General features: G+C 45.2%; 1 protein-coding gene, 2 long non-coding RNA genes and 2 other non-coding genes across 7 annotated transcripts in view; 1 reads left to right on the forward strand and 4 right to left on the reverse strand.

The window, feature by feature from the left end:
- Positions 1 to 16592, reverse strand: part of RCC1 (regulator of chromosome condensation 1) — a 22580-nt gene extending 5988 nt beyond the window's left edge. The window contains exons 1-3 of one of the 2 annotated variants that reach the window (XM_077775763.1): positions 16551 to 16592; positions 8713 to 8846; positions 39 to 117 (exon numbers count right to left, since the gene is read on the reverse strand). In XM_077775763.1, the coding sequence (XP_077631889.1) occupies positions 39 to 111 (73 nt within the window). In that variant the 5' untranslated portion in view covers positions 112 to 117; positions 8713 to 8846; positions 16551 to 16592. Of the gene's footprint in view, positions 1 to 38; positions 118 to 8712; positions 8847 to 16550 lie in introns of those variants that run through there. The other variant, XM_077775764.1, reaches the window with a different exon arrangement.
- Positions 16593 to 17039: 447 nt separating this feature from the next.
- On the reverse strand, positions 17040 to 19658 carry LOC144241298 (uncharacterized). Its single transcript, XR_013338014.1, has 3 exons — positions 19584 to 19658; positions 18538 to 18571; positions 17040 to 17725 (listed from the first exon to the last, which is right to left on the reverse strand). It is a non-coding gene; the product is annotated as an uncharacterized LOC144241298 (long non-coding RNA).
- On the reverse strand, positions 17799 to 18003 carry LOC144241358 (small nucleolar RNA SNORA73 family). The gene has a single exon (XR_013338049.1). It is a non-coding gene; the product is annotated as a small nucleolar RNA SNORA73 family (small nucleolar RNA).
- Positions 18679 to 18883, reverse strand: LOC144241359 (small nucleolar RNA SNORA73 family). The gene has a single exon (XR_013338050.1). It is a non-coding gene; the product is annotated as a small nucleolar RNA SNORA73 family (small nucleolar RNA).
- A 131-nt stretch (positions 19659 to 19789) lies between the features above and the next one.
- LOC144241154 (uncharacterized) overlaps positions 19790 to 26901 on the forward strand; it is a 40332-nt gene continuing 33220 nt past the window's right edge. For both annotated transcript variants that reach the window (XR_013337978.1, XR_013337979.1), the window contains exon 1: positions 19790 to 19872. This is a non-coding gene — a long non-coding RNA (uncharacterized LOC144241154). The remainder of the gene's footprint in view (positions 19873 to 26901) is intronic.

A 26901-nucleotide genomic window follows, 5' to 3' on the forward strand; every position in this document is an offset into this window, starting at 1 on the left:
GGCCACCCATTCAGAGATAGAGGCCAAAGCCAACTTACCCTTCACCTTCTTGCTTTTGGGGAGAGCATCTTCTGGAGGTGACCTTCTCTTAGCTATACGCTTGGGTGGCATCCTTTCCTGAAAAACCCAGGCAAATACTCCATTTCAGAAATGGTAATCATTTACCTGCTCTCACGAGGCAACCCTAAAAAAAGGTAGGAGGAATTCCAGCCATTCCACTTCTCAGAATTTATCTGAGAAGAACCGTAACAGAATAATGGATACATCCCAAGATTAAGCTCCATAAATATTCTCTACTGTATTTGTCATAAAATTAAAAAGAAAAATGGAGCAACCCATGTGCTCAACAGTAGGGGCTAGAAAGTTTGTGGTATATTTATAATAGAATGGTGTGAAGCCATTAAAAGTGATGCTTTCAAAAGATTTATTTATTGAATCAGATAATATAAGTAGACTGAAAAAAACAGTTCATCAGCCCATAAAAAATGTATACACGTGTAAAAGCACATGCAGAAAACTGTGTGGAAAAAAGTACATTCATTATTAACAATGGTAACCTCTGGAAAATGGGATTATAGACACATAATTTTTTTCTTTTTGTACCTTTCCATATTATCTGAGATATCTAACAAGGAACATTACATGTATTTTTAAAATTTTATTATAATAAAATTAAAACATTTAAGGACATCAAGCAAAATCTCTCTCATAGCTCTTTCTCAACCTTGAGATAATCACTAGCAACTTTGGTGACATACTACTGTTATCAGACCCTCTCACCCACAAAAAAACACGATTCTCCTTAAATAAAACCAAACCAGACTATTTGTGCCCTTTGATCCAAAAGTACTATTCCTGCGAGGAACATGGCCTTCCTCAACAGTCCGATAAGAAATAATCACTGTGTACATGTTCACCAGGCGTTACAGAAAGGGGAAAGGAAGCCACTTACGAGTTATGAGAAAGGCTCCATGCAGGGCAGCTACGAGCCTCAGGCCCGGAAACCCCTCCCTCCTTTAGCTGCTGCCCCCTGCAAAGGTCTCCCTGTCTTCCTCCAGGCTGCTGAGAACAGAGACATTCTCTCCAGCTCTCTCAATTCCAATCCAGCCCAAACTGGGTCCAAAGCCACCTTCCTCCACACACCCAGCCCCGGAAATAAACCTTTATTGAGTCCTGGTCTGTAAGGTTGTGAAAAGCAGTCAAATTGTCTAAGCCTGGAGCTCCCAAAATCAGGACTGTAAACCCTCTGGCAGGGGTCAGGGCACTTTAAAGCTATCCTGATGTAGAAACAGTATAGCTTGTGCCAGTTAAGAGTCTCAGGGCCAGAATCTGGGCTCAGCTACTTTCTAGCTGCTTAACCTTAGCCAAATTACTTAATCTATTCACGAATCAGTTTCTTCCTTAGTAAAACAGGGATAATAATAGTACCGACACAACTTTGTGATGTAGGATTAAATGGGCTAATATTGTAAATGTAAAAAACTAATATCCTCAGGATTACAACATTTAGGGCCTGCCCAGGTAATGTCTGAGCATAATTCTAAGCTAATCTAACCCACCTCTCCTCCATTTTGTAGATAAGGGATGAGACTCTACCCAACACTAAAAATGGAATGATGGGGCGCCTGGGTGGCTTAGTCGGTTAAGCGTCCGACTTTCGCTTAGGTCATGATCTCGCGGTTCGTGGGTTCGAGCCTCGCGTCAGGCTCTGTGCTGACTGTCAGCTCAGAGCCTGGAGCCTGTTTCAGTCTGTGACTCCCTCACTCTCTGACCCTCCCCTGCTCACGCTGTCTCTCTCTCTCTCTCCTAGAAATAAATAAAACATTAAAAAAATAATAATAATAAATAAATAAAAATGGAATGAGAACTCCAAGAGTCCTTCTGAGGCTCAGCTGTGGCTCTAACCAGCACCCTGTCCCCGCCATGACTTTCTTCCAGTAGGTCCTAGAATATCACCCCTCCAGCTCCCCACCACATAGTAATGAACACAAGGCCAATGGCCTCTGGTACTTTTCTGCCAACTATCCTGGGGCAGAACAAAGGACTGAAGATGAGGAAGTAGCCAAAGATTTAGAATCCTCCCAGCTGGTGTAGGCTGAGCCTCTGCAGGCTGAGTCGCTTCTACAGGTTGTGACTGGCCCCGTTCTGACTCTGATGAGGTGGCAGTTCTGGGCATTACCCAACTTTTATTCTCTTGGAGTGGGACTCCTCCTCTCCAACCCACCTCTTTGAGACCCCTCTTACCATGCTAAAAATGCACATTCTCAGGGATTAGAGGGACTTGGATTCACCTGCCAGAGCTGTGGCTTGTTCACCCCAGCTCTTGTGACCATGGTTAGCCAGCAGCCTTGACCTCTCTGAGCTGTATCCTCATCTGTCAAGAGGAATGCAATGACTTCTCAGGGCTGCCCTCAAAACTTAATGAAATGTCTGTAACGGACTTTTCAGTGCCAAGCACACAGTAAGTACTCAATACACAGCAGCGTTTATCCATTTGTTCCACAAATATTCATTGAGTGCCTATCACCACTGCTTGGTTTTGGGTCAGGTACAGCAAGGAAAAAGGGGGCTAGCCTCTCCCTGTTCTCATGAAGCTTACACTGTAGGACAGAAGAAACATTACAGACAGTGCTGAGTGAAAGATAAACAAGGAGATATAAGAGATCACCGGGGGGACACACCAATGGGAGCATACTTAACTCTGAGCTATATGATTAAAAATGGTTAAAATGGCAAATTTTGTGTATATGTTACCACACTAAAAAAATAAAATAACTTGGGGTAGGGGAAGAGGGTTGTCGGGGGAGGGGGGTGACATTTAAGCTAAGACCTGAAATATGAGAGACAGACAGTGGGGCGAGACCATGACAAAAGTGCTCTGCTAAATGGCATGATGTTTGGGAAACGTGGGGAAATCGGCGCAGATGCAGCTGGAGAGTGACTGGCCAGACGGCTCAAGGAGAGCAGGGGCTGGGTCATGCAAGACCTTGTAGGTAACACAGAAAAGTTTTAAGAAAGTGTTCATCAGAGTTACATTCTTAAATGGCTGTTCTGGCTACTGTAAAGAAAATGGAATGGACTGGAAGAGGAGGCTATTGCAGGCATCCAAATGAGAAACGATGGTGACTTGATTTGGTCTGTCTGTCTGAGGTAACAGAGAAAAAGGAGACAAAACAGATCAACTGAGGGGACAGATTCGATTTGTGGATTAGATGTGCACAGTGAGGGAGAGGGAGAGATCCAGAATGACCTCCTTCATCCTAAAAAAAAAATCCAGGGCATCCCAGGCAGGCCTCCCCAGAACCCGCTTTTGAACTCGGCCGAACACAGGGACTCCCAGGCATTGGCTTAAATGACTGGGAGGCCAGTCTGGGGCGCCCGGCTGGCTCGGTCAGCGCAGCGTGTGACTCCTGAAGCCGGGGTTTGTGAGTTTGAGCTCCACATTGGGTATAGAGATTACTTACAAATAAAATCGTAAAAGAAAATGACTAGGGGGATGGTAGACTTCTATTTAGTGAGAGAGAGAACACTGGGGGACAAACAGGAGAGAGAGAGTGTAAAGACCATTATGCCCGGTGTTTTCCAGAAGTTTGAAGCTGTTGGGAGCCAATGAGAGATGTGAGGTATGCAGAGCGGGGTGGGCTAAGGGGTGTGGGAGAGAACAGGTATCCCTTGTTTCAAGTAGACAACCTGGACCCCCGGCCAGGCTGGCAGCCAGTTCACTGTGTCCAGGGCCCTATCCTGCTAAAGGCAAATCTCCCATCAGTTGATCAGAATGACCTGTAGAGGTTAGCTGTGCCAGGGAAGGAGACCATGTAATAGGATGGAAAAGTACTCAACAAGAAGTAAAGTGAAAGCACAGGAAAGACAATTATGTCAGCATACTAGTGCTGATGCTGGACTCACCTGTGGGCAAGGCTTGAAGCAGAGACGGAAAAATAAATATAAGGCCGCTGGTATCATGGGACACTAACAAAAAACATGTGTTACTGTAAGTTGGAACCCAGTGAACATCTCAGCCACCTGTGTTTTGGCTAAAATTCTGAGGCATCTCACTGCAAGCTATGTACATTGATCCTATTTTACAGATGAAGAAGCTGAGGCTCAGAAAGGTAAAGTATCTCACCCAAGACTGGAAGAGGAAGTGAAGGTCTCAACCAAGTTGGTTAGACTCCAAAGCTGCTGCCCTTGCCAACTTCCTTCCCATGCTCCCCTGTCTCTCAGCTTGCCTGGGGCTGTCTCTCCTACCTTCTCCCCAAGAAAAGATGGCAACTTGGCTCTGGTCTTCCTGATACCTACCCCATCCCATTCCAGAAGTCATTCATGATCTTCCTAAACCTCAAACCTGAAACAAGTTGCTTCTTTGCTCAGACTCCCCAGTGGCTCCCTCTGCCTGGAAGATAAAGCCCACATTTCTTAGCCTGGTACGAAAGGCTCCAGAGTCTGGTACTGACATAACTTTTGGCCAATCCCTTTTCTGTCACATACTCCTTATGCTTCCCACACTTAGACTGCTTACTGTTCTTGCCATCCATTTGCATCTCTATGCCTTTCCCACCCCTTTTCCTTCTAGAAGAATGTCTACTCAGTCCCAAAGTCACCTCCACTGGTAAACCTTTCTGATCCCTCCCCTCATCTCAAAGGAACCATTCTCTCCCAGAGAAACTGGGGCAGCCTTTTGGATCATAATTACTCTAATTTATTTATCTGACCATCATACCAACCTACTCCTTAAGATATGAGCCACTGGGGCACTGGCCACTCCCGTCTTCTGTATGCCAACAACCTTTTACTTCTCACAAGATGAAGAAGGACTCTCACTCCTAATTCAATTGCTGCACCTGGGCCTCAGAGAAATAAATTTACTTGCCTAAATTACAGTCAGTAATAGAGCCAGGAATAGGATCCACGTATATCTGATTGATTAAAAAACAAACAAACAAAAAACCAGGTCGGCCAAGGGCAGCCCAGGCAGGCCTTCCCAGTTCCCCCCCACGAGCTTGGCCAGAAACAAGTGAGGGCTGAAGCTACCTAAGAGGGACAGGATAGTGAGATCAGAGAAGAGACATTGACGCAGCTTGGGTCTGAGAGGGTGGGCCAGGTAGGTGCTGAAGCCACTCACTGAAGAATGTGAGGAAGGACAGACCTGGGTTCTCTTTGAGCCTAAGAATCTTTGTCTCTCAGATGAAGGACTCTAGGTATAGCAGAATGCTGTTGTGAGCAATCCCAGAAGCAGGGCAGGGGACGGGAGGGCACCTTCTAAAAGGTGGAGCGCCTGGGTGTGGTGGCTCAGTTGGTTGGGCTCAGGTCATGATCTCACGGCTCCTGAGCTCACACCCTGCATCACATCTGTGCTGACAGCTTGGAGCCTGGAGACCTTTTAGATTCTGTGTGTGTGTGTCTCTCTCTCTCTCGCTCTCACTCTCGCTCGCTCTCTGCCCCTCCCCCGCTCACATTCTATATATCTGTCTCTCAAAAATAAATAAACATTAAAAAATTAAATTAAATTAAATAAATAAAAGTAAAAGGTATAGCCCTGGGGGCACCTGTCTGGCTTAGTGTGAAGAGCATGCGATTCTTGATCTCGGGGTCATGAGGTCGAGCCCCACATTGGGCCTAGAGCTTAAAGAAATAAGCAAACAAACTATAAATAAATAAATAAAATTAAATAAATAAACAAGTATATTTTTAAAGGTGGAGTCCTTCACATCCTCTACTACACAAATCAGTTCTTTGTATGGACTGCCTCTCTAACTGCTCTGGGTGTGTTTTCTTAATCACACAGTAAGTGTCTGGACTAAGAATAAGTAGCAATTTTTGGTCCCCACCCCCTCACAGCTTCCATCCTCAGGAGCTTACAGTCAGGGGGGTAGAGTGAGACACAGTCACAAATAAGTAAGGTCAGACATAGGGTCAACTTCCACCAACAGGCACCTCTGATGCCTGGAATGCTCACATCTGCCCTCTGAGGTAAGGGTGATCCCCCTGAGATTTTACAGATAAGAAAGCTGCGCCCCAGGCCACACAGGTCCCGTGAGATCCCAGGTCTCCTGACCACTCCCCACCAGCGCTGGAACGTCCCTCTCCCTTCTCCCTTCTCCCTACCCTTCTCCCTGGGCTTCAGTTTCCTCAGGTGGTGAATGAAGGCAGACCAGACCAGACGGTCCACCAGGGGCCTGGTGTTCCCGCTGTGACCTTCTCTGACCCCTCCACAGCCTGGTTTCTGCAAAGAAAGACAGAGCCCTCTCTGACCACAGCAGCTGTCCCTGCCACTACGCCCCTACTTCCTCACTCGCCTGCCAGGCTCAGGAGCTTAAGAACCTCTTTGTAAGAAAGGTCCCCAGGAGGAAAAGAAGAGGAGAGTCTCATCTGTCAACAAACACTTGCTGAGCTCCTGCTACCTGCCCGCCACAGAGCTGAGACACTTCACCCCAGTTCCTCACCAGAGAAGCCCCCTTGCATACAGAGGCACCCTGGGGAAAGAGGGACTCACCGTCACCAGATGTTAGAATCACTGCTTTATGAAAAATACAGGATGTAAGCAATTCTCACCACATGCCTCTTACCTTCATTTTACAGATAAGGAAACTAATGCCCAGGGAGATTGGGCGGGCGGCCTGAGGGCCACCTAACCCATACACTGCAAAGCTGAACAGTATTCCTGCTCTAGGGATGTCTTGCGACAAAAGCATGGTGAACTCCTAATTCCATCTTCCCAGACTCCACTGTGATGCCCTTCTTGGGTGGCCCCCTCCCTGCCTCCTCCACCCTCTCCTCCTCTTCCTTGCACGCCAGACCTCTCAGTACCCAGCCCTTCCTGTGTTATCTTGTTACTCCTTTCGTGATACCCCACACTGAAACAGCTATGGTATTCCTGACCCCAACACTCACCTTCACCTTCGTGCCTCTGCACGCCCCTGGCTGGCTGGCACTGACCCCTCCACCTCAGTGAGCGGAATAACTCCATCGCCCTTGAAAACCCCGTTCAAGAGTCGCCTCACCCGGAAAGGCATCGGGACCCTACCGGGCAGGGTTGGGCGACCCCCCTCAAGAGTTCCCGCACCACTCCGTACACTCAACCCCTGCCAGGGCACACAGGTTACACTCGCTTGGAGCACCTCAATTACCATCTGATGAATGAACGACTTGCCGGCGGCGGCGCCGCTGGGTCCACGGACATATGTGGGTGACACAGTGGACCTTAGCCGAGGCCCCCATGGGGGTCTCCCCAAGGAGACCAGGGGCCCTGTAAAGGCCACGAGGGGCCCTTCTCACCATTGTTCCCAAGCCCTGCCAGCGCGGCCCGAAGTGGAAAGCCAGTAAAAATCTGGTGACAGCGGAGTTGCTGCGGGGTTCACGGCACACCTCTCCAAGGATCAACAGTCTTCCGCTTGGTGCCTGTTGACGGTGAGACTTCTCGTCCTGCAGAAGACCCTCACCAGCCTACGCCTCGCGCCCCTAAGGCACACGCTCTCTCGGGGCAGGGTCCCCCCCCCCCCACCCCCGCCCCGCTCTGCCAATCGCATCCTCCGGACATTCGAACGCTGGACAAATTCACTTTCCCCTCTCCGGAAGCGCAGCCGGGGCTGCGGGTCCGCGNCCCCAGAGCATGCGCTCTGCAGGCCTCCGGCCCCGACCCCGGGCCAGAAAGGAAAACAAAGAGCCCGGCGGCCCCTGGCGGCCGCCCCGGGAAGTGCAAGTGGCGCGCTTGGGCTTGAGCGCTCCTGACCGGGCTCTCTCCGCCCTAGCCCGGGTGCAGTGGGTGTGTTATTTTGGACGTTCCAAATCCAGACCAGTGGACTGACAACCAGAGACTACTTGAAACTGGGGTTTGTTTGGGAAGATCTTGTGGGGCAGGGGCTGCACGGAGAAGATACTGATACTGCTTTCAAAAGGGTCTCCGTCGGAGAAAGATGAGAAGAAATCAGACCGTCAACTACTACACAGGGCCATGACACGGGTGGGCACAGGGGCATCTGGCTCAGCAGGGGGCTTAAAAAAGGCTTTCCAAGGTAAGACTCAGGGGGCAGAGCATCTAGGACGCATCCCTGGTGATGACAGGGAGCGATGAGAGAGTAGCGTGGTTGTGGGAAAGTGCCAAGGTGTGACTGGAGCAGAGGGTGCCCGTGGGAGTGAGCGGGGAACACCCAGGAGCTAGGGTCATGATGGAGGGCCTCGTGTATCTTACGAGTACATGTTGTCTCCTGAGGCAGGGAAGAACTAGGGAAGGGATTTGAGCATGGGAGTGACATAAGCAGAGTTTTGTTTTAGAGCAAAATGGGGAATGGACTTTCGAGAAGGGCAAACCAAGAGTGGGGGCGGAGGGGGGGCAAGGGAAGTGAGGGAGACCGGGTAAGAAAGAAGATGAGGCTGTGAATTGGGGTTGGGAGCCAGACATGGAAAATAGGCACCAAGCTGACTATGCTTTCTTGTTAATACACTCCTCCTTCAGGATGGATACAAACAGTTCTGGGCTCCAGATGTTCCCTGAGGTGACCTCTCAGGCCATTTGATTGTGTCTGGAGGGTGTCTGAGGTTAGGGCAAGGACCTCTGCAGAAGGCTATTTTCTCCACGTTATGTTGATTCTGACTGAGGATCATTCAGTCATATCTGAACTCTAGATGGATGCTTCTGGTGAGTATTTACCAGCTGAATTTCTCCTACTATGCAGAGCCCACCCCAAAGTGCTCCCCATCTTCAGGGTCTCTTACCTCTCCAAGTTTACCTCTGCCTCCATCATGGATGCCTCTTTTAGATGATATACTGTGCAATTTCTCCAAGTTTTAACCTTGGATGTTTGACCTCTCTCCGCTGTCTTCTTCCAAGGTCTTACTCATTCACATGGCTTAATGTAATTATAAAAAATGATTATTATCACCCATTTTGCAAACCTCTTTACTTCTTTAACTACAAAAACACATTCACCCTTGTCTATGAGCTCATTTGTTCCTTACAAAACCTCATGGTAGTTGGAAAATGAGAAAAATGAGGTTCAAAGGTGAGGCAAGTTCTCTGGGGTCAGCACACAAGTGGTAGAAGGGGACCAGAGCTCTTGTTCAGGTTGGAGCCATCATCTTTTAACTGAGAGGGCAGTGCATTTGGTCTAGTTCTGAACTCCATCCTACGTTTCAGCTCTCTATCTTTTCCCAGGAGACCCCACACCTAAATAAAACATGCTTCGTAGGAATCTAGCCTCTCCCTGCAACTTCATTCTCACAGTCAAGATGAAGGTTCTCTGAGAAGTAAAGATTCAATCCTTAACTTCTTTTCTGTTTCTTCCCTCTTCATGTTTCTGTTTCTGCCCCTCTGGTCTAAAGCACCACCCTCCTGGCCTCTGCTCCTGCCTCACATCCCTTCCCCTCCATTTTGTTGCACTTAGATCCGCATTACTCTAAGTCATGGCTCTGAGAACTTGCCCTGCGTACAAATCTTTAAAGACTCAGGTATTTCTTTGATGCTGTACTTGGAGCACCAGGCAGCAATTGTCCCAAGCGGTTGACTTCTCATTCTCTCCTTAGCCTCTGCACTGTGCTCTGAAGGTGCCCGTGTTCATTCTACCTTCTCACCTTTATCGAAACTGTTTCCCCTACCAAGTGTCCTTCTTCCTGCCTTGCTGAGCTCTTGATAGAACTTAAGGCTCAGTTCAGGCCCCATCTCTGTGAAGACTTCCTTGACCCCACTTATCTTTTCCTATTCTGAACCCAAATATTAATTTTAATTATTTTTCACATTCTATCATTATTTTATTTATTGGACACAAATCATAATAAGAATGATCAATTGAACTGGCCCAGAACTGGCTTGAATGATAGAAGTGAAGGACATTGAAAGTTATTATAACTCTATTCCATATGCATAAAAGTTAAATAGAGATATGGAAGATATAAAAAGACCCAAAGTGAATTCCTTGACAATATGTAAGATTGCAAATACACTGGATGCAATTAAGAACAGATTAGATACTGCAGAAACAATGATTAGTACACTTCGGGGCATAGCAATAGAAACTATCTAAAATGAAACAGAGAAAAAAGAATTAAAAAAAAATTGAAAATATGAGAATGCAAACTGGTGCAGCCACTCAAAAATAGTATGGAGGTTCCTCAAAAAATTAAAAATAGAACTACCCTATGACCCAGCAATTGCACTACTAGGTTTTTATCCAAGGGATACAGGTGTATGTTGTTTCAAAGGGGCACATGCACCCCAATGTTTATAGCAGCACTATCGACAATAGCCGAAGTATGGAAAGAGCCCAAATGTCCATCGATGGATGAATGGATAAAGAAGATGTGGTGTATATACACAGTGGAGTATTACTCGGCAATCAAAGAGAATGAAATCTTGCCATTTGCAACTATGTGGATGGAACTAGAGGGTATTATGCTTAGCGAAATTAGTCAGTCAGAGAAAGACAAATATCACTTGAGGACTTTAAGATACAAAACAGATTAACATAAGGTAAGGGAAGCAAAAAGAGTATAAAAACAGGGAGGGGGACAACACATAAGAGAGTCTTAAATATAGAAAACAAACAGAGGGTTATTGGAGGGGTTGTGGGAGTGGGGATGGGCTAAATGGGTCAGGGGCATTAGGAATCTACTCCTGAAATTGTTGTTGCACCATATGCTAATTAACTTGTATGTAAATTAAAAAATAGAGTATTGGGGCGCCTGGGTGGCTTAGTCGGTTAAGCATCCGACGTCAGCTCAGATCATGATTTCACCGCTCTTGAGTTCAAGCCCTGCGTTGAGCTCTGTGCTGACAGCACGGAGCCCAGAGCCTGCTTCAGATTCTGTGTCTCCCTCTCTCTCTGCCCTTCCACTGCTTGTGCTCTGTCTCTGTCTCAAAATAAACATTAAAAAATACACTTTTAATTAAAAAAATCAAAAATAGCATTCATGAGGTATGGAATAACTTTAAGTGGCCAAATATACAGGAAGGATCTGGGAACAGAAAATATATGAAGAAATGACAGCTTAAAATATTCAAACTATAAACCTGCAGATTTGTGATCGTTATTTTTTTAAATGTTTATTTATTTTGTAGGGTGCCTGGGTGGCTCAGTTGGTTGAGCATCTGACTTTGGCTCAGGTCATAATCTCACAGTTCATGAGCTCGATCCCCATGTCGGGCTCTGTGCTGACAGAGGCTCTGTGCTCTCAGAGCCCAGAACCTGCTTCAGATTCTGTGTCTCCCTCTCTCTCTGCCTCTCCCAACCTTGCACTCTGTCTCTCTCAAAAATAAATAAACATTAAAAAAATGTTTTTAAAAAGAATATTTATTTAGAGAGAGTGAGCACATGAGGGAGGAGCAGAGAAAGAGAGAGGGAGAGAGAGAATCCCAAGCAGGCTCTGCGCTTTCAGTGCAGAGTCTGATGTGGGACTCAGTCTCATGGACTGTGAGATCATGATATGAGCCAAAATTAAGAGTTGGAGGCTTAATCAACTCAGCCACCCAGGTGCCCTGTGATAGTTAGTTTTATGTCAACTTGGATAGGATATGATGCTCAGCTGTTTGGTTAAACGCATCTAGATGATGTTGTGATGGTATTTTTAAGATAACTTAAAAAAATTTTTTTAAATGTTTATTTATTATTGAGAGACAGACAGAGCATGAGCAGGGGAGGAGCAGAGAGAGGGAGACACACAGAATCTGAAGCAGGCTCCAGGCTTGGAGCTGTCTACACAGAGCCTAACTCGGGGCTCGAACTCACGAACTGTGAGATTGTGACCTGAGCCAAAGTCCACTGAGCCAAAGTCCCATGCTTAAGCACAGAGTGCCCAAGATAACTTTTTAATCAGTAGACCTTAAAGAAAGCAGATTACCTCCTATAATGTGGGTGTGCTTCATCCAATCTGCCGAGACTGCATGTAGGCTCAGGACTGCAATACCAGCTCTTGCTGGAATTTCTAGCCTGCCAAAGTGCCCTACAGATTTCAGACTTGGCAGCCCCCACAACTACCTATGCCAGTTCTTTAAAATAAATCTCTATCTATCCATTTACACACATACATCCTGTCGGTTCTATTTCTCTGAAGAACCGTACCAACACAAAATCCAAGAAGCTCAAGTAATTCCAAGCACAAGAAACAAGATCCATTAAAATCAAATTGCTTAAAACCAATGATAGAAAATCTTAAAAGCAGTCAGAAAAGAAGACCTATTATATACAAAGAAATGGGGCAAGGATATAATGTAATATGTTACGGACAGAAGAACAAAGACAAAGATACAATGCAAGTAAGAGGACAATGGAGCAACATCTCTAAAGCACTCTAGCAGGAGTGCCTGGATGGCTCAGTCTGTTAAGGGTCTAACTCTTGGTATAGGTTTAGGTCATGATCTCACAGTTTGTGGGTTCAAGACCCCCATTGAGGCCCCCCCTGCCAAGCACCTCCCTTAAGCAACCCTCGCCCAAGTTGAGCCCTGCTTGGGATTCTCTCTCTCTGCCCTCCTTGGCTCTCTCCCCTCCATCTCTCTCAAAATAAATAGATGAACTTTAAATTTAAAAAAAAAAAAAAAAAGTTTTTTTAAACAAAAATTTAAAAAGTACTCCAGTAAAATTGTATCTCATAAGGTATATCCAGCAAAAACATTTTTCAAAAATGAAGGCCAAAGTAAGGTATTTTCAGACATACGAAAGCTGAAAGAATTCATCACCAGTAGAACCACTGTAAAAAAATTGTTAAAAGACCACCTTTGGGGATGCCTGGGTGGTTTAGTTGTTAACGTCTCAAAATAAATAAATAAACTTAAAAAAAAAAAAACTGGGCAGAAGGAAAGTGATATCAGATGAGAATCTGCATGTACACAAAGGAATGAAGAGCACTGGAAAATACCTTATTTCACCATTTTTGAAAGATTTTTTTCTTTCTTAAAACTTTATTTTAATGATTATTTATTTTGAAAGAGAGAGAGCATGAACAGGGTAGGGGAAGAGAGAGGGGGAGACACAGAATCTGAAGCAGCCCCCAGGCTCTGAGCTGTCAGCACAGAGCCGACACAGGGCTCGAACTGACAAACTGTCAGTCATGACCTGAGCTAAAGTCAGACACTTAACCAACTGAGCCATCTAAGCACTCCCAGACTTTAAAAAAGATGGAGGCATCTGGGTGGCTCAGTTGGCTAAGTGTCCAGCTTCAGCTCAGGTCATGATCTCTCAGCTTGTGAGTTCAAGGCCAGCGGCAGGCTCTGTGCTGACAGCACAGAACCTAGAGCCTGCTTTGGATTCTATGTCTCTCTCTCTCTCTCCTTCAAAAATAAATATAAACATTAAAAAAAAAAAAAAAACTTAAAAAGGGCGGCTGGGTGAATCAGTCAGTTGGACATCCGACTTCAGCTCAAGTCATGATATCACGGCTTGTGGGTTTGAGCCCTGCGTCGGGCTCTGTGCTGACAGCTAGCTCAGATCCTGGAGCCTCCTTCAGATTCTTTATCTCCCTCTCTCCCTGATCCTCCCCTGCTCATGCTGTCTCTCAGAAATAAATAAAACATTAAAAAAAATTTTTTAAGTAAATAAAATTTAAAAAGTTTAAAAAATAATTGCCTGTTTATTTATTTAAATTTTTTTAACATTTATCATTTTTTTAAAAAAATATTTCTAGGAGAGAGAGAGAGAGACAGCGTGAGCAGGGGAAGGTCAGAGAGAGAGGGAGATACAGACTCTGAAACAGGCTCCAGGCTCTGAGCTGGCAGTCAGCACAGAGCCTGATGCGGGGCTCAAACCCACGAACCGCGAGATCATGACCTAAGCGAAAGTTGGACGCTTAACTGACTAAGCCACTCAGGCGCCCCTTAACATTTATCATTTTTGAGAAACAGACAGAGTGTGAGTTGGGGAGGGGCAGAGAGAGGGAGACACAGAATCTGAAACAGGCTCCAGGCTCCGAGTCATCAGTAGAGTCCGACGTGGGGCTCGAACCCACGAACCGCGAGATCATGACCTGAGCTGAAGCCAGATGCTCAACCGACTGAGCCACCCAGGCGTCCCAAATAATTGCCTGTTTAGACCCCAAAAAGTGTATTGTGAGTTTTATAACATACAGAAAAGTGATATACAGGACAATGATAACAAAGATTGTAGGGTGACAAAGTATAGTTCTTTTACTAGCATAAGTGAATAATTGATATACTATCATAAGTGAATGAATTGATATATCAATTGAATATAGAATCTGGTAAGCTAAAGATGTATACTATAAACTCTAAAGCAACCACAAAAATAATAAAACAAAGATATAGCCAGTCAGCCAACAAAGAAGGTAAGATGGAATCAGAAAAAGATATTCATTTTTTTAAAGGGAGAATAAGAGCGGCACCAGGGTGGCTCAGTCGGTGACTGCCTGACTTTGGCTCAGGTCATGATCCCACAGTTTGTGGGTTCCAGCACCGCCTCAGGGTTCGTGCTGACAGCGCAGAGTCTGCTTCTTATTCACCGTTTTTTCTCTCTGCCCCTCCCCTGCTTGTGCTCGCGCATGGCGTGTGTTCTCTCTCTCAAAAAGAGACAAAAAAATAATCCTCAGCTGATTCTTTTTTTTAAATTTTTAAAATGTTTTATTTGAGACAGAGAGAGGCAGCGTGAGCAGGGGAGGGTCAGAAAGAGAGGGAGACACAGAATCTGAAGCAGGCTCCAGGCTCTGAGCTGGCTGTCAGCACAGAGCCCAACACAGGGCTTGAACCCACGAACCACCATGAGGTCAATGACCTGAGCTGAAGTCAGGTGCTTAACCAACTGAGCCACCCAGGTGCCCCGATAGAACCTTGGTCTTAATTGTCTTTTCTAGAACATGAATTTAATAAAATTCCCTGCGTTGCCTAGGGCTCTTGTACGGTTTAAAAAAGTGCTTAGGGCATAGCAAATCCTCCTCAAATGTCAGGTACTATCATTAAGATGTGGGTCCCATCCATTAGAGGGAAAGACCTACACAAAGATATAAGAAGGGGGGGAGGGTAAGAGGGAGGCATGGTTGGCGAAGGACCTTCCCTTCCGAAGAAACTACCCATTTCCACTTTATTTTCCAATGCTGAGTAAAATTTGACACATGGGTATATAATTAATTACAACTGAAACTGAAGTTGTAGAATTTAATGGTTACATTAGCTTAATACCAAAAAGTGGTTTATTTTTTGAGGCATGATATAATAAAGGTTAAGAATAGGTTCTGCAGTCAGTTGCTTTCCTCAGATGCATGTTCTGCCACTGGCTGTATAATTTGGGCAAATTCCTCATCTGCAAAATTGGCACAGAGTACCTACTTTACAGAGGCGCATCAAATATTAAATAATGTTATGCATATCACAATACTGCTTTGTTCAAAGCTAGTAATGTAACATTATGGTTTTGGAGTTAGGTTTGAATCCTGGTTCTGCTCTTTACTAGTTAGATGATCTTGGGCAAATTATTAATCCCTTAATCTCTCCTGAAAAGATAGGGTTGGTTCTGCAATAAGCCTGGTTTAGTAGCAGATAAATGATGGTAGACTTTATCCATTCATCCAACAAGACTTATTGGATACAGTACCCCAGGTTGTTTGCTGTAGAAGTCAAGACTTAAGCTCATTGTACTTTTATGAGTCTGCAATCTCAAGAGGTAGGTAGGTGGATGAGAAAATTGAGGCAGATTGGTTGTTTCCCCAGTAACGAGAACAGCAAATTGGTGGTATTAGGATTCAAACCGAGGCTGTCTAGACAACAAATGCTAGGACTGCCTACTTGAAGAAAAAGGCCATTAACTGTTTGGAAAAAGCCCGCAGGCGGGGAGGTTACAAGCTAACGTCCGGCAGAAAGGATGGGGCCTAGAAAACTTGCTAACAGCTTTGCTGCAGCTACACTTTGGACATGGAGGGAAGTGCAAATTATTTCCTGCCCAGCAGGTTACCTAGCCCTATCCTGAGAATTTGTACTAAATACTGAATTCCCTGGTTGGATGTGGAGAAAAGAACACTTCATTTTAGTAAGCACCTGCTGTACACACTGCTGATGTGGCAATGATACCAAAGAGGAGTTTTGGTTATACAGGCTCCCTCCCAGCAAGTATGCTTCCTAGCTGTGGGCTTAAGCAATCGGCTTAGACAAACACTTCAAGAATTGTGATGAATACGTGCCAAAATGCACGTAAGCACTGCAAGTTAACACTTGTTCGAGAGATGACCTTTGGAGTTGTACTCCCTTAAAAATAAACCCAGCAAGCTCAAATTCTTCTCCATAATCAAAGTTGACTACCTCCAATTCTATCCGCAGGGCCTCACAAGGAGTGAAGCAGTCAGGTTATAATCCAATCACCCAATCTCCTTAAACATGACCTTGATGGCTTCTAAATGGGCAAGAGGGGGCACCTGGATGGCTCATTCAGTTGAGCAGCTGACTTCAGCTCACGTCATGATCTCACAGCTCTGGGAGTTCAAGTCCCACATCAGGCTCTGTGATTGCTGGCAGCTCAGAGCCTGAAGCCTGCTTCAGATCATCTCCACACCTCAAACAAATGGGCATGAGGATTAGTCCCCTTCCCCACATGTTCACATAGCCCCACCCAGGATCTAGACTCTACCTTCTAGATGGTTCCCTGCTAGTCCCCATTCTTCAAGGCCTGGACTACCCTATAATGGCAGTACAGGAGCCTGACAAGATTTCCATTGTGACTCAGCCTCACATCATAGGCAGGATGACCATTTTCTCAGGCTGAAGTACCCCACTTGGAACAATGGCAGTAGAGGCTTAGCTAGCTTAACAGCAGTGGGATTTTACCATTTATGTCCAATCATGTATTTGCTAACGTCAGCTTGCAAACTGAAGCTAAGGCTTGGGCTATCAATAACCCAGATCTCATGTCTAGTGGCCAACCACAGACTAGTCTTTCACCTAAATTCCATACATGCCCTAAGTATTACCCACCTTTGAATGAAACCAGGACCCTCTTACCTGCACCCTAGAGAACTGGTAGGACCCAACACATTTTCCCAAGTAAACAGGTGCCAGAATATACAAGACACAAGCTCAGGGCCTTGTCACATTTCCACATAAAAAGAAACCACACAACTAGGCAGATTAGTCATCTTTATTGTAATCCATAAATACATCAGAAACACATGGATCAGGGTGCCTGGGTGGCTCAGTCAGACTTGATTTCAGATCAAGTCATGATCTCAGTTGAGGCACCATGTGGATGGGGTGGAGCCTGTTTGGGGTTCTCTCTCCCTGACCCTCCCACAGATTTGGTCAACATATTTTCTCTACAGAACAGTTTTTAAAAAGGGGTCAAAAATATGGAAACCGGGGCGCCTGGGTGGCTCAGTCGGTTAAGCACCTGACTTCAGCTCGGGTCACGATCTCACAGTTCGTGGGTTCGAGCCCCATGTGGGGCTCTGTGCTGACAGCAGCTCAGAGCCTGGAGCCTGTTTCATATTCTGTGTGTGTCTCTCTCTCCCTCTCTGACCCTCCCCTGCTCATGCTGGCTGGCTGTCTCTCTCTCAGAAATAAATAAACATTAAAAAAATTAAAAAAAAAAAACAAAAAACAAACAAAAAATATGGAAACCAACTTGACAATAAACTATTTGTAAGGAAAAAAAAGGGGGGGGTCAAAAGTGCTCAAGTTTTTAAACCTCCAGACTCAGCTTACAAAACCACCCAGCAATTATCTACTTTACAAACTCTCCCTGCCAAGTACAGTACCCCAAAGCACAAAGGGTCAACTGCCAACGTTAGGTGAGGCTCCTCTTCACTCCTGAATGAAAAACAAAGAGAGGATCAGAATCCTACTTAAGGTCTCACTAAAAAATTTCCTTTTAGTTTTCATTAGATGTTTCCTGCATGGTTTGTCTCCTCAGTCATGGTCCACAGGACTCTGAGAAGCTGTAGGAATATGCAGGCGCAGACTCAAGGCCCAGCTTCATCTCCAACGTCGTGGAAAGGGACTGTACGTCACTGGGCAGAGCCCTATGCTCCCCTACGCCACCTGGACAGAGCCCGGGGAGAGTGACCTCCCGGGAGTATCCACGTTGGAATGACCGATTAAACAGCACCACCCTTGAAGCATTTAAGATATTCCATTTTTGTCCATCCCATATTACACAGGTGAATAGGGGAAAGCCTGTTTAAAAACCAGCCTTTACTACCATCTATTTCAAGACTTACCAACTTAGTTACTCATTGTCCTAGGAATATTCAGGTGCATATGCCCCACTTCATCTCCATTATCAGAAAAGAGCCTGCACCTGAGGCAAAATCCTTGGTTCCCACCGACAGACTTTGGTTATGCCATCCAAACTCTTAAATTTTTCAATCAGCAAAGCCTAAGTTTCTACCACATCACGCACAACTAAAGACGTGAAAATTTTTACTCATTAAAAAACTATCTTCTCAGACATTGGCACACATCTACGAAACTACTGACATGCCAAGAAAACTGTCAGTTTCTATCCAGATGTATTAAATGGCAGAGCACATTTGCGGAAAGGGCTGGAATGACTAAATATCGACAGACCGACACCGGCAAGCCAGAAACAATTTTTACCCCAAATTCTTTGGTTTACTTACCACAAATCAAATTAGCTGGAATCCTGACCAATCGCTGCAAAAAAAGTAGGGGAAGAGCTTAATCCCGTAGGGCAGCAGCATTAAGAACAGATTTTTCTTTCATTTCCAATCAATCTAGCTTCGGATAGGGGGTGCTCTGAGAGCTGTTTCCTGCATGGTTTGTCTCCTCAGTCATGGTCCACAGGACTCTGAGAAGCTGTAGGAATATGCAGGCGCAGACTCAAGGCCCAGCTTCATCTCCAACGTCGTGGAAAGGGACTGTACGTCACTGGGCAGAGCCCTATGCTCCCCTACGCCACCTGGACAGAGCCCGGGGAGAGTGACCTCCCGGGAGTATCCACGTTGGTTTCCGTAACTTACTGAATTTGCAGACTGAGCTAAAAACAAGTTTCAACCAGTTGACGATTTCCCCAATCTATCCACTTTTGAGATGAAACCCGAATTCCGAAATAGCAATTCGAGTTCACTATCGGTCTCCTGCCAGTCATCAAACTGAACTTTCAGCCAGCTACCCCCAACCGATCTACAAATCCCAATAGGCGATTAGCTCCATTGCCAGAAAAATAGTAAATGCAGAGCCGCTAAGACACCAGTTACAGCTCGTTATCTATAAACCGATCATCAGCAGTAGTGAAATCACCCTATAGCATAAATTAAGTAGCAGCAGGATTAAGATCCGCCCATTTCGAAATCCGTTCTGGAATTCAGATGGGTGTCAGAAATAAAAAGTCCTGCATGCAACTCCATCGCCTTCTAGGAGACAAGTTAATGAACCAGGCGATGGTCAAGAAGGAGAGGGAGAGCCGCGCATTTAGCGTCCCTGCGCGGGAAGCGGCAGCCCGGGGGTTTCGGTGCTCGCGCTCCTCTGCTACTGGCAAGGACTCCGCGGCCTACATCCGGCCGGGCCCAGCTGCACGAATAAGTGTAGTTCGCACCGACACCGCTGAGAATCCTTCTAAATAACACGATGTCCACAAGGAAAGCTCGTTGGCTGGCGCGGAGTACTATACGTAGAGCTAACGACTCGAGCGGGTAAAAAGACTCACCAGCTACAAGACAGGGCCGCGTGCTTTCTCGAAAAGACCGAACAGGCCCCCAGGCATCTATATTTATACCTTCTGAAGCGCGCGTTGCCAACGTATCTCTAGTGCGCCTGCGCCGTGCCATGCGCAGTTAGGGAATCGGAATTTCGCTAAGGGTGCTGGGAATCGATTGCAATTGAAGCCCCACCCCCTATCTGGCTCCGAGGTTTCTCGCGACAACAGAGCCTTCACGCTCGGGAACCTTGCTGGGGAATGTAAATTATAGAACCTGAGTTTAGAAGTATGTAGTCCGGTAAGTATGTGCTGAGTAGCAAATTTACTTCTCTGCAATCAGATAACCTAGTCTGAAGAATATACAGTTAAATAAACTCGCCAATAAAAACACCCCACTTTGCAGTAGTTGTATGCAAAATTGAAAAAGCCACGTGGAGAAATGCAGAATCTCAAAAGTGATTGAATCTGCTCTGTCGCATCTGAAATAAACCTTTGATATATGCATAGGTAAATAATACAAGTGCTTCTACAGGAATTCTGTAATTAAAAGCCTCCTATACACAACAGTGGATGTATTTAATACTGCTGAACTGTACACCTAAAAATCATTAAAAGTAAATTTTACATAAAGTATATTTTAACACATGCTCACAGGGGCACCTGGATGGCTCAGTCGGTTAAGCGTCTGGCTTCGGCTCAGGCCATGATCTCACAGTTCATGGGTTCGAGCCCCGCATAGGGTTCTGTGCTGACAGCTCAGAGCCTGCAGCCTATTTCACATTCTGTGTCTCTCTCTCTGCCTCTCCCCCGCTCATACTCTCTTGTCTCAAAATTAAATTTAAAAAAATAATTTAAAAAAACCCACATGCCCACCTAATATAAAGAAGTAGGCAAGTAAAGAATCCTAAAGATACATATTACATGTGAAATACTGCAAATGTGAAAGATTTTTTTTTTTTCAAGAGAGAGAGTTCAAGAGTGGGGGTAAGTAGCAGAGGGAGAGGGAGACAGAATCCTAGGCAGGCTCCACACAGTGGGAGCAGACTTGGGATCCATCCCATGACACTGAGATCAAGACCTGAGCTGAAATCAAGGGTCAGTCTCTCAACCCACTGGGCCACCAGGTGCCCCTGTGATAGAATTTTGAATGTGATGTTAAGCGAATAGATATTAGGTAAATTAACATGGAGACATCACAGCTGGGCTACAGTGAGTGGAAACATTTATAGTGTTCTTCCTTTAAAATTTTGTTCTGAATATCTTACATGCATTACTTAACTACGACAGCAATTCTAGAACATTGGTATTGTTACCTAAATTTTAAGATGTGAAACATGCAAGAAACGGTTTTCAAAGCGAAGTTGTCAGAACCGGGGGTCCCTCAGGCTCTTTTGGGAGGTCCCTGAGGTCAAAACTATTTCATAGTAATATTTAGACTTCCTTTGCCTTTTTCACTGTGTTGACTCTGTACCATAAAGTGAAATGGTGGCTAAAACTGCTGGTCCTTTAGTATGTTTTCAGGCCTTGTCACCAAACTACTGGTATCATTGTATTCTTCATCATCACGAGTTTACAGGTTAAAAAAAAAAAAAAGTCAGTTTCTCAAACTCTTAGAAAATAGAGAGGTGGTTGCCAGGGACTTGGGTTATGTGGAAAGGGGAGGTGTTATTCAATAGGTACAGAATTTCGGTTTAGCAAGATGAAAAAGTACTACAAATCTGTTACTACAGTGTACTACACTGAGTAGTGTGCGTATAGTGGCTACTGAACCGTATATTTAAAAGTGGTTTAAAAAAGGCACATTTTATGTTTTTTTTTAAGTTTACTTATTTATTTTTTGTAGTAATCTCTACTCCCAAAGTGGGCTTAGACTTCTTTTTTTTTTATCTATTTTTTTTTAATGTTTTTTATTTATTTCTGAGAGAGAGAGAGAGACAGCACGAGCAGGGGAGGGTCAGAGAAAGAGGGAGACACAGAATCTGAAGCAGGCTTCAGGCTCTGAGCTAGCTGTCAGCACAGAGCCCGACGCGGGGCTCGAACCCACGACCTGTGAGATCGTGACCTGAGCTGAAGTCAGACGCTTAACCGACTGAGCCACCCAGGCGCCCCAGGCTTAGACTTCTTGACCTCATGACCCCAAGATCAAGAATTGCGTGCTCTACTGCCTGAGCCAGACAAGGCCACCCCTGTCACCCACCCCTCACCCCCACAAAGGCACATTTTATGTTCTGTGTTTTTTCACCAATCAAAAATCATATTTACAACAATTTAAAAATAGCTTCCTCTAAGAATGCTGTTGAAGAAATAAAAGGCATTAATTTCATTAATTCTCAACTTTTGAGTATCCATCTTTTTAATATTTAAGACAAATTTTTAATGTTTATTTATTTTTGAGATAGAGACAGAGCGTGAGTGGGGGAGGGGCAGAGAGAGAAAGGGACACAGAATCCGAAGCAGGCTCCAGGCTCTGAGCTGTCAGCACAGAATCTGATGTGCGCTTGAACCCTCGAACTTTGAGACCATGACCTGAGCTGAAGTCGGACGCTTAAGGGACTGAGCCACCCAGGTGTCCCAAGAGAGCCAGTACTTTAAGGGAAAGAAGACAAATAATTCTGCTCCTGCTTCTTCTCTGGCCGATTTACTGGTATTCAGCTCCCTTTTAGTCACTCACTCAACATTTAGTGGATATGATTTATCTACTAGGCATTGTGGTAGACAATGATGACTCTGATATGAAACTCTTTTCTTTTTTTTAAACATTTTATTTTATTTTTCTTAAGTATTTTTTTTTTTTCATTTTCAGAGAGAGAGTGTGCATAAGAGAGAGGCAGAGAGAGAGGGAGAGAGAGAGAATCCCAAGCAGGCTCCACACTTGTGAGTGAGGAGTGCAATATGGGGCTTGATCCCACAACCCTGGGATCATGACCTGAGCTGAGACCAAGAGTCGGATGCTGCAGTGAGTGAGCCACCCAGGTCCCCCAAGATTTTATTTTTAAGTAATTCTTACATCTAAGTGCGGCTCAAACTTAAAACCCTGAGATCGAGAGTTGCAGGCTCTACCAACTGAGCCAGCCAGGGCGTGGACTCCTTTTTTTTTTTTTTTTAAATGTTTTATTTATTTCTAGGAGAGAGAGAGACAGCGTGAGCAGGGGAAGGTCAGAGAGAGAGGGAGTCACAGACTGAAACTGGCTCCAGGCTCTGAGCTGGCAGTCAGCACAGAGCTCGACGCGGGGCCCGAACCCACGAACCGCGAGATCATGACCTAAGCGAAAGTCGGACACTTAACCGACTAAGCCACCCAGGCGCCCCTTTTGTTTTTGTTTTTGTTTTTTTTAAATGTTTTATTTATTTCTAGGAGAGAGAGAGAGAGACAGCGTGAGCAGGGGAGGGTCAGAGAGAGAGGGAGTGGACTCCTGATAGGAAATACTTCTGTCTGTGAGAGCCCGGAGTAGGAGAAAACAGACATGCCCCCAAATTATACTATCGCTTGATGCGTGCTGTATTCTGAGAACACAGGACAGAGCAGTTGAACAATCCGCTCAAGGCTAAAGGAATATTCCGAGGAGTTAAAATTTGACCTTAAACTTGAAGCGGTGGAGTAGAGGAGTGGAGTATGGATGATGACACCATTGCTGAGGAACGAGCAGGACTGTGGTCTCCTGGGAAGGGAAAGAAGGTGGATGAGGTAATCTGAAGGGAGATGTGCCTGCACTTTTCATGAGACCAGAAATTAGGCAAAAGCTGAATTATAAAATACGTTGTAGTCGAGGCCCAAGAGTTTAAATTTGATCTTGCAGGTACCGAGAGATCAATAAGTTTTGAGTAAAGGATAGCTGTGACCAGTTTTGCATTTTAGAAAGGTAACTCTAGTGGCAATATTGGAGGATAGGTTGGAGAGAACAGAGGTCATAAAGTCCCATTAAATTCTGCTGACTTTGAACTTGGATGGTGGACAAGGCAAGAGGAGATACAGGAAGCAAGATCAAGAGACATTTCTGAGGTAGAGAATGCACAGAACTTACTGTCCCCCTGGACCTGCAAAGAGGAGAACGTGCAGATAATACCAAAGTTTCGGGCTTAGGGGAGTAAACATATGGTGGTCTCTAACTCTGGTGACTGAGCAAGTAGGCTGTGGAGGTAGACAGTAAGGTCCATGTTGGAGGTACACAGAAGTTCCCTTGGGGACATTTGGGTGTATAGATGTCCAAAGGGCAACCGGATGTAGGGTTGGAGTCCAGCACAAAATCTGAGTTGCGGATAAAGATATAGAAGTTGTCAGAATAAGAGTGGTGGCTGATGTCACCTTGGGAGAGCAGGGAGAGTGAGAAGACATGAAAACCCACCTAAATGGTGTTACAGGGAAGAAGCCAGCAGGGCAGAGAAAGCATGATCAGAGAACTGAGAGACCGCTGTGTCTGAGAAGCCACAAAAGAAGTTTGGAGGACTTGGGACATGGCCAAAGCATCAAATGCTGCAGAGTAGTCAAATACATTAAGAGCTGAAAACAGAGTTTGGATGTGGCAGTTAACTGAGAAGTTGCTGGTGACCTCAGGCAAAGTCATTTGATTTTGGATTTAGTTTAGGTTTTGAGTTGAGTGACTGTGGCTTTGGAAATGGAAAACCGAGTATACAGACCAGAGGTCACAAGCCAATGTCAAGGAGCGTATTCAGTTTACATCTATTTCACTTCTTTTTTCTGTTTTTTTTTAGTTCAACTGCTTGGACTGTATGGGGAATTTAAGCTATTTAACACTAGAATAGATTATGTGGAGGGAGTATAGGAAAAGTGGGAGGTAGGGCAATAGGTGTAAGAGAGTCAAGGGAAGATTGTTTTTTCCAGGGGTGGTGGACAGGAAGGAGATAAATACTGACTGACTGAATGAATGAATGAGTAAATGAATGAATGGTGCCTGTGCACCTCTTCAGTACCAGATGGAGGGATATTGAGGGTGTTTGTCCCTGTCCAATGACCTCTGTGCTTTCTTGGGGAAGAAATTAATGGTATCCACACAAGAGACAGATGGAGCAAGTGGCCCAGGTTGCTGGTGGTTTCTTACCCGTCATGCCTCCTAGAGCTAGAATTGAATGGAGCCTTGAAGTGGTGGTTCAGGCTATGTTTTGGTTTCAGGGCTTGGCTTTCCTTTGTTGAACATTCTCACCTTTCGTTCGTACGCTTCCTACCCCATCCCCTCCCATTCAATATCCACTGTGCTTGCCCTTTCTGAAAGTGGCTCTTCAAACTGCTGTTTCCAACTGCGGTCTTCCCTCTCCTGCGCACACTAACCTAAATCCATAAGGACCCTAAATTCATTCATCATCTCAGCAAACACTGAGCAATGTGCACCTTCAAAACACCCTTCTGGGACAGATATCATATGTTTGCACATATAGGTGGATTAGGAGGAACTTAACAGAGGACCATGGGGGAGAAGAAGGGGAAAAATAGTTGCGGGGAGGGAGGAAGGCAAACCATGAGAGACTCTTGAATGCTGAGAACAAACTGAGGGCTGATGGGAGTGGGGGGGGTAGGGGGAGATGGGCATGGAGGAGGGCACTTGTGGGGATGAGCACTGGGTGTTACATGTAAGTCAACTTGACAATAGACTATTTAAGAAAAAAAAAGCAACCCCCCGCCCTTCTGTAGACAATGCTTATTAACCTCAAAAGAGCGATGGCAATTTGAGACCTCTTTGGAGCTCTGGCCGCGGTGGGGTTTGGCCTTTGGAGGGCAGTAGGAGGAAAATCTGGGAGCAGGTGGAACTCAAGGATGAGCAGTTGTGACTCATGGTTTCTTTGAACTCTTGGTAAAGGGTGGTGTACTAATCAAAGCCAGTCTCTGAAATGACAAGAAGAAAGTGAGTCATTTGGTGAGCCTACTGGGACTGAAACCGGGCTGCTTCCCAGAGGAGCACACGAGGGAGGAGCTGTCCCGCTGTGCTGCCAGCCTCAGTCTGTTTACATGTGGTCCACACACAGCACAGCCTTGCAGGGACAACTGACTGGGATGCAGTTGCCTGTCCCTCAATATATGCAAACAGTGATTACATAATTTGCTTTGACCTTTGGGAAGCAACTTCACCTCCCAGGTCCTTTTTCCCCTTACCTCCCAAATTAGGGGTGGGGTAAATTGGATAAAGGACCCAGTGCCATACCACACGGGGGGGTGGGGGTGGTGGTCACAGTTGACTTTCTGTCCTAAGTGTGCACAGACACAACATAACTGGCCTTCCCTCTGGTTACACTTAATAATGTTAGTATTATTTCCCCCCCTCATCTACTTCTCATTTAGGCCATCTAGCAGTATTTTAGGTATCATTTATAAGCTTGCTTAAATCTTTTGGAATAAGGTAGAACATTAAAAAGCACTTCAGGGGCATCTGGGTGGCTCAGTCAGTTAAGTGTCTGACTTCGGCGCAGGTCATGATCTCACAGTTTGTGAGTTTGAGCCTCAGCATCAGGCTCTGTGCAGACAGCTCAGAGCCTGAAGCTTGCTTTGTCGTCTGTGTCTCCCTTGCTCTCTGTCCCCCTCCCCGCCTCACACTCTGTCTCTCTCCCTCTCAATGAATGAATGAATGAATGAATGAATGAATTAAACACTTCATACCAGAGTAGTATAGTTTGTCTTTTTTTAATTCTAAAATACTTTATAATTAATATTGATAGGAAGACTGATATACAACGCAATTATTTACTTTACAAGGAGATTCTGTACATCAGGGAAGCATCTTAAAGTACAATACATCAGACTTTTATTTCTTCTTTACATTATGATTATGAACTGTTACTTACATAAAAAGGGAACACAAAATCCATTATACATATATATATATATATATAAACACCTGAAAGGACTTGACCCCCAAAGTATCTTGTTTCAAAAGAACATGAATGAGATGAAAGATGAACCAGAATCCTTGGTGGCACATAGAAAGCAGACACGTAGCTCAGGAAATCAAATCCTGTTTCAAACTTGGCACATTGAGGGAAAGCGAGGCAGCAGAAGGGTTTGAAAATGTCACCGCAAGCCACCGAGAATGCCAGCGTAAGCCAAAAGTCTCCAAACCAACAGAGAGGTTAGAAGTCGTGTGCATGGCCAGACACCTCATATACAGACCTCTCACAGCTGTGTACAACTGTCACTCACTTGTTGCACTTACACCAAATGTAACGCGTTGCAAGGAGCTGTGGACGCACTCGAGCTCTGTAGCCGCAAGGCATCTGACAGTAACTGAGAGAGCGGAGTACTTCCCTCTTCCCCATACAGAGAGAAGACACTACCTTTTTTTTTTTTTTTTTTTTTTTTTATATTTTTTTTTCAATTTTTTTT

The sequence above is a fragment of the Crocuta crocuta genome, unplaced genomic scaffold, assembly GCF_008692635.1.
Source record: "Crocuta crocuta isolate KB4526 unplaced genomic scaffold, BGI_CrCroc_1.0 scaffold127, whole genome shotgun sequence".
Taxonomy (NCBI): domain Eukaryota; kingdom Metazoa; phylum Chordata; class Mammalia; order Carnivora; family Hyaenidae; genus Crocuta; species Crocuta crocuta.